The 6,138-nt window shown below is 52.4% G+C and overlaps 1 protein-coding gene across 1 annotated transcript; it reads right to left on the bottom strand.

Moving 5' to 3' along the window:
• Positions 1-143: 143 nt before the first annotated feature.
• On the bottom strand, positions 144-5,042 carry Pimreg (PICALM interacting mitotic regulator). Its single transcript, XM_041665770.1, has 6 exons — positions 5,023-5,042; positions 4,244-4,546; positions 2,177-2,454; positions 1,658-1,753; positions 1,050-1,103; positions 144-721 (listed from the first exon to the last, which is right to left on the bottom strand). Exons 2-5 carry the CDS (start codon positions 4,511-4,513, stop codon positions 1,070-1,072), a joined length of 678 nt encoding a protein of 225 aa, XP_041521704.1. The 5' UTR covers positions 4,514-4,546; positions 5,023-5,042; the 3' UTR covers positions 144-721; positions 1,050-1,069.
• Positions 5,043-6,138: the final 1,096 nt, after the last annotated feature.

The following is a 6,138-nucleotide window of genomic DNA, read 5'->3' on the forward strand; positions in this document are numbered from 1 at the left end:
ACGGCTGTGCACTCAGTGTGGTCAGAGCGTGCATGTAACAAAAATGCCAAGTGTCAAAGACATGTTTTTATTATGAAAAAGCAATGTGATCTGGGAAACGGACACACTGGTATCTTTCTATTAAAAAGACAGCAGATTTCTTAAGTAATTTACAAAGAGCAGAAACTGGTCTCGACCAGTGTTCCCCTCCCAGCACGCCCACAGTGCCCCACACTGAGCTGATAGGTAGGCCTCAAGAGCTCAGGCTTGCACAGTTTACCAATATCTCCTTTCTTCCCGTGGAGCCCTGTGGGAACGGGGATAAAAGTGGATCCCCAAGAATCTCTGCACTGGGAATAAAGGGGGTGCTTTCATGGGATGACTCCTGCAGGGTCTTGGTCCTAGTTACGAGGCTCAGAACCACCTAGCATCTTCAGGAACATTCCTAATATGGATGGGCCACTGTGAGGCTGGAGAGCAGGTTGCCTATGAGTCCCCAGGAGAGCATGGGCAGTTCTCACCACCTTTTCAAGGTCTTCCTGCATCACTCAGGCTGTGGCCAGTGGTTACCAACGGGCCCAGATATGGTTGAAATAGAAGGATTCTGGATCCCATGTTAGTCAAGTGCTTGTTAGCAGTGGTCTGGGGATGCTGATGAGCCCAACTGCACCTCCTCCTGGAAGTTCATGGGGTGGGTGGCACAGACATTCTGGTGGCTTGATGGCTGGACAGGGCCTGTTTCCTGTAAGACAGAGCTTCCATGTGCTTCTCCCTATCTCAAGGCAGGGGATGTAGGAAGCTATAGCCCTCCTCTCCAGATCCAAAAGGTTGGAAGACGGATTCCAGTCCTTTGAAATCACAGGGTTCTGATGTGATCAGGAAGGGGAGCAGCTTTGGCTGAGGGAAGAAGACCCAGATACTCCCTACTCTGCACTTTACCCACCCACCCTGCGGTTTTCTCGATCCATTCACTTTCTTAGCACTCCTGCAAGCACGCATGCACAATTACACATAGTGAAGGAGGAGGTGAGAGAGGAGGAGGAGACTGAGAAAGAGGGAGGGGATATTACCTGTAGGATGCTTGTTGTCCTCATTCACAGATAAGGGAGACAGTCATGTCACCACTAGGAACAGAAAAGGGGGTGGGACTGATGAACTGGATGCTTCGTGTTCCGAAGGCATCCCAGCCCAGACAAGACAAGACCAGAACCTAGAAATATGGTGGGAACATGGCCACAGGGGACATATGGCCTAAAAACCCTTTATACAAATTGGAGAACGGTTTCCAAGTTAGGGAAGATCCAGAACAAGGTAATGTCTTCATGGTTGTAATCCTGAGCAGATAGACCAGGGACTCCACAGCAACCATGTTGCTTTTGCCAAGTACATGGGTAGACAGGGTATAGAGGAGCCATAAAAGGTAGTGGAGGAAGGGAAAGCCTCTCAAGAAGCAGGTACCCAGCCACACATGAAATTCAAGGTGATGGGCAAAGGTGAGTTCAAGGCCTGAAGGGCTCATAGTGCATCCTTCACCATCATCCCAAGAGACTGGAACATAGAGGGACAGGGACTGGTCTTGACCATGTGGCAGACTGTTGTTGGAACAGCACTTCCTAGAAATACAGTATGGTTCAAGGGGCCCATGGCCATTTCGCCCTGACCCCAGGATGCAGCTCACCTCTCTTCAGCCTTGATGGCTTTGTCCAGCTTTTGGGACAGCTTCTGAAGATGCTGGATTCCAGCTCCCACAGGCTCTAGGTCACTGTCAGACTCACTGAACACAAGGAGATGCCACAGAAGGGGTTATCGAGAGCCCTGAGCAGGACCCAGACAACCCTGGCTGACTGGGAAAGCCCCACTAGAGCCTCGCTGTGGCGTGCGACATGCAAGCCTGTGAGACTGAGCCGTGGGGAATGATTTTGCAGTCAGATGAGGGCTGCTGTTGCCCTCAAACCTGTACCCCAGGCTTCTAGATGTCCCCCATCTAGAATGGAGTGCGACTTATCTCCTAATCCTTTTACAGGTAGGGAGAGAGGACTGGAGAGATTTTTCCCCCTTCAGGTCCTGACTAGCTCTGCGGCAGACCTGGGCCAGGAAAAGAATGTGACAGATCAGGGAGGGTGTCCTTGGCTCAGGTAGTACTGAGGAGACTTGTGGGACAGGAAGGGAAATCATGCTGGGCTCAGAGACTACTTGCCTGGGAGAGCAGAGAGGTTCTGTGGAGGAGCAGGGGCTCCGGAGGGCAGCCTCCCTCCTTAGCCGCTGGCGTCGATGGCCGTGTGAACCCATCTGGCCAGAGAGGCGAGGATTTCCCCCAACTCTGGCATCCCGGTTGGCCCTGCATAGCCGAGTGTTCTTCTGGTTCAGACTGGGTGGTGAGGACCCACGGTCCTTCTGGGCTTCTCGTTTTCTCCTCACTTTCACCTGTGTTCCCATCAGCCACTTGGTGCCGCTTTGGCACGACTCCTGGATTCTCTGTGATGGGTTCATGTGGGAAGGTGAGCACAGATAGGACCGAGGTGGGCTGCCAGCCTTCGGCTAGCCCACAGACACAGTCTGCTGTTAGTCTTAAGAGTGATAGTATGGGGGCTGGAGAGATGGCTCAGCGGTTAAGAGCATTGCCTGCTCTTCCAAAGGTCCTGAGTTCAATTCCCAGCAACCACATGGTGGCTCACAACCATCTGTAATGGGGTCTGGTGCCCTGTTCTGGCCTGCAGGCATACACACAGACAGAACATTGTATACATAATAAATAAATAAATATTTTTTTTTAAAAAAAAGAGTGACAGTCTGATTCCCGGTGAGATGGTACTCTCTGCAAGATCTTCCCAGAGACCCAGCTCAGGGACATGGCAGGTAGCAGCAAGATCACATCACAACTAAGCCCTCTAGACAGAGACCAACCTAGAAAGTGAGGGAGGTTCAGTTTCCTGAATACTGGCTCACTTGCCATCCACTCTGGTCTTATTCCTTCTCCTCCCTTCTCCATCTTAGTCCACACAGACCCTTCAATGATATATCAGATAGCTGTGATCACAACACTTAAATGCTCTAACCCCTTCTATGGCCCTCTGACACTCTATAGCACGAAGTCCCAGCCCTTGGGTCTTTTACACGTGGCTGGATCAAACGGTTCTGCTTAGATTGCCTTTGTCTTGGCAAACCAGAGCCCAGAAGTTGGAGCAAGGCCCGAGGTAAGTTTGATGAGTTGGGTGACCTTAGACAAGATGTCACATTTCATCGTTCTGAGTTATAGCTGTTGAAAGCAATCTTAGGGCTCTTCCAAGTCAGAGCTAGACTTTGGCCAGGAGGCCTCTCTGGAGAGTTGCCAGGAGCCTCTGTTCTCTCCCCATGCCATCAAAATGCCCAGAAAGATGCCTACCCCTTCTCTCCCTGGAGGTCTGTTCATTTTTACAGCTTCCGTTCTTTCCAGGGGCCACCTGCCCACATCTCCAGCTCTAGGTTTAGAGACCTGGGGTCAATGAGGTAGCTCAGCAGGTCGAGGTTCTTGCCATCATTTGATCTCCAGAATCCACATGGTGGAAGGGAGAGAGCCCACTCCTGCACATTGTTCTCTGACCTCCAGATGAATACCACCACGTGGATGCTCCTCCCATAAATAAATATAAACCTTTAAATAAATACTTTAAGAAGACACCTGCCTGGAAGGCTCCTGGGCACACTGCACCCGAACACCATCCCTCAAACCTGCCTTCTGAACCGCTCGAGAAGTTGCATCCTTCTGCAAGCCCAGCTCCTCTGCCTTTTCCTACCAAGTAGCTGATAGCCAAGGCATAATAAGTAGTATGACTGGGAGATTTAGACGGGGGGGTCAGCACATAGCAACTCCCCCTTCACTGTGACTTAGTCCTCCAGCCTCCAGGCTGGACTCACACCATCCTGCTGGTCCTGTGCCTCCACATACCTCCCCTTTCCTGTGTTATCTTGGAAGGGTGATCTATTCTAGGGAGGCTTTATCCACAAACCTTGAGATTGATATCTCTTTATAGTTAGCCATTTCTTGCAATTTCCTATCATAGGGCACAGCAGGTTACCTTACATGGAGAGCATCAATTTCTTCCATGACGTTTCTCATCCACTGATTTGTTGAGAAACTTATGTGCCAGGATGGGGGGGGGGGGGCGGCGGCTGAGGGGGAAACTGCCAAGGACCTAATCAAACTCCAACACCCCACCGACTCTATTCTTGGAGCCTCCCCGAGGATAGGAATTTTTAATACCCAGGACACTTCTGTCATTGTTACCTGGGACATAGCACCCAAGGCGCATTTGGCTGAGCGAGCTGCACCCTGAAGACCCTGCTGCTCTGGTTCTGAGGTTTCCAGGCGTTTCCAGGAGGGGCCAGTCCCCAGGTTGAGGCTGACGGCTCTCAGTGGCAGCCTCCTTTGAAACTGTCTGCACAGGGAGCCCAGATGGCCCTCAGCAGACCGGGTCACCCCCTTCTCTAGATGTTCCTCCTTTAGGAGCGATCGTCTGCGCACCGAGGCCGTCATGCCCTGCCACTGAGACGCCATGTGCTTGGTCCAGTCTCCTCTGCCCGCTAGATCCTGGGGAGGTCAAAAGGTCATCAAAGTACTCTCTGGTCATATTGCCAGGCACCAGAGATCCTGGGAACTGGGAAAGAGATGAAATGGAACCTCTTGGGGTAAACTTCTTGCGCAATTTGTGGATGCCAGAAAGACGACCACGGCGTCACGGTCAGCAGCAGCCTCGACTGCAAGGGGGCAAATTGTCTTTCCATCCCAGCCTCCTTCACGGAGGCTCCGCGGAGAGCCACAGAGGTCACCGAGCCTCGGCGCTTAAGCAGGGCACCATCAGCAAGAGACTCTTTCATAAATTCGCGCTCCTCTGCTGAGCAGACCCTGGCCATCTTTCCAAGGCTTTAAATCTCCAGATACCTCCTTTGTGTTGCAGGTCCTATCCAAAGCCCCTGGCCCGCTCCCTTGTAGGAGCTGGCCATGAGAACCCCTCCCCAAGCCCTCGTGAGACCCCCTCCCCAAGCCCTCAATGTCCCCGCACTCACCTCCCTGCCTGATACCCGGGATCCGAAGACCAACACCCGCTCCTCGCCCACTGCACTCGATTTGAAACTCCGCGCGGCCCCACCCCGGCCGGGTACTCGCAGCTCATTGGCCCTATCAGCTTTCTGCCGCCCCGCCCCTGGATTCCGATTGGTCTGTTTCTCTCGCGACCATAAATCGTGCTTTGGGATTGGCCGGGTCACGCCCATACATCACTCGGGACCCCCCCCCCTGGGTCGCTGCAAAGGGTCCAGCAGGTCCGGCGGTATCGGTCTGACTTCTGTCACCTCCTGGTTGCAGGGTTTGGCGTGGCTACCCTCTTCCATGTCCATCGCACGCCCAGACCCTCCCCAGAGCCTGAGGTCAGGCTTCTCTGCGGGATGCTGCGGGGTCGCGGGACACGGTCACCCAGGGCACCCCTTCCAGCCCTTTACTTCACCTAACTTCTCTCTCGCATTCAAAAGTTTTGTCAGAGCGTTAGGCTGGACAGAACTGCTGAGCGCTGCGTTCCTTGGGAAGTTTTGTTTCAAATTCCCCGCCGGATCCTCTTCCTTCCTGAGAGACCGCCCTGCCCCTGTCAGTTCCTCAAACTCACCACCCGGCTGGCGCCCAAGAAAGCACATCTCGGAGAAGAGGACAGACTCTAGATCCCCCTCTCCATCCGTTAGGTCAGTTTCTCTGCCTGGTCTTGCCCCAGCCATCTATTCCTTAGTCTTCCAGGAAGCTAACCACCACCACCACCACCATCAAAACCAGCATGGTTTGCTTTCTCCTATGTACCTGCTTTATTTTTGCAGTCTTGACTTTTTTTTTTAATTTTTAAAGGTTTTATTTTTGTTTTTAATTATGCATCTCTGTGCGAATTTGTGTTTGTGAATGCTTGCAGGGTTGGGGTGGGGTGTAAGGCAGAAGAAGTCAGATCCTCTGGAGCTGGAGTTGGAGATGGTTGTGAGGCACCCCATGTAGGTGCTTACAACCAAACTCAGGTCTTTCTGCAAGAACAGTAGCGCTTTTAAGGACTGAGCCATTCCTCTTTCTTTCTTTCTTTCTTTCTTTCTTTCCTCCCTCCCTCCCTTCCTTCCTCCCTTCCTCCCATCCTCCTTTCCTTCTTTACTTCC

This window comes from Microtus oregoni, unplaced genomic scaffold (genome assembly GCF_018167655.1).
Source record: "Microtus oregoni isolate MIOR12 unplaced genomic scaffold, Mior012 000015F_ref0000493, whole genome shotgun sequence".
Taxonomy (NCBI): domain Eukaryota; kingdom Metazoa; phylum Chordata; class Mammalia; order Rodentia; family Cricetidae; genus Microtus; species Microtus oregoni.

Coding starts and splice junctions, on each gene's coding strand:
- Pimreg (XM_041665770.1), bottom strand. CDS start 4,513: ATGGCGTCTCAGTGGCAGGGCATGACGGCCTCGGTGCGCAGACGATCG. Junction 1,754..2,176: donor GAACCTCTCTGCTCTCCCAG/GCAAGTAGTCTC, acceptor CCTTGTGTTCAG/TGAGTCTGACAGTGACCTAG. Junction 1,104..1,657: donor GCCATCAAGGCTGAAGAGAG/GTGAGCTGCATC, acceptor TTCTGTTCCTAG/TGGTGACATGACTGTCTCCC.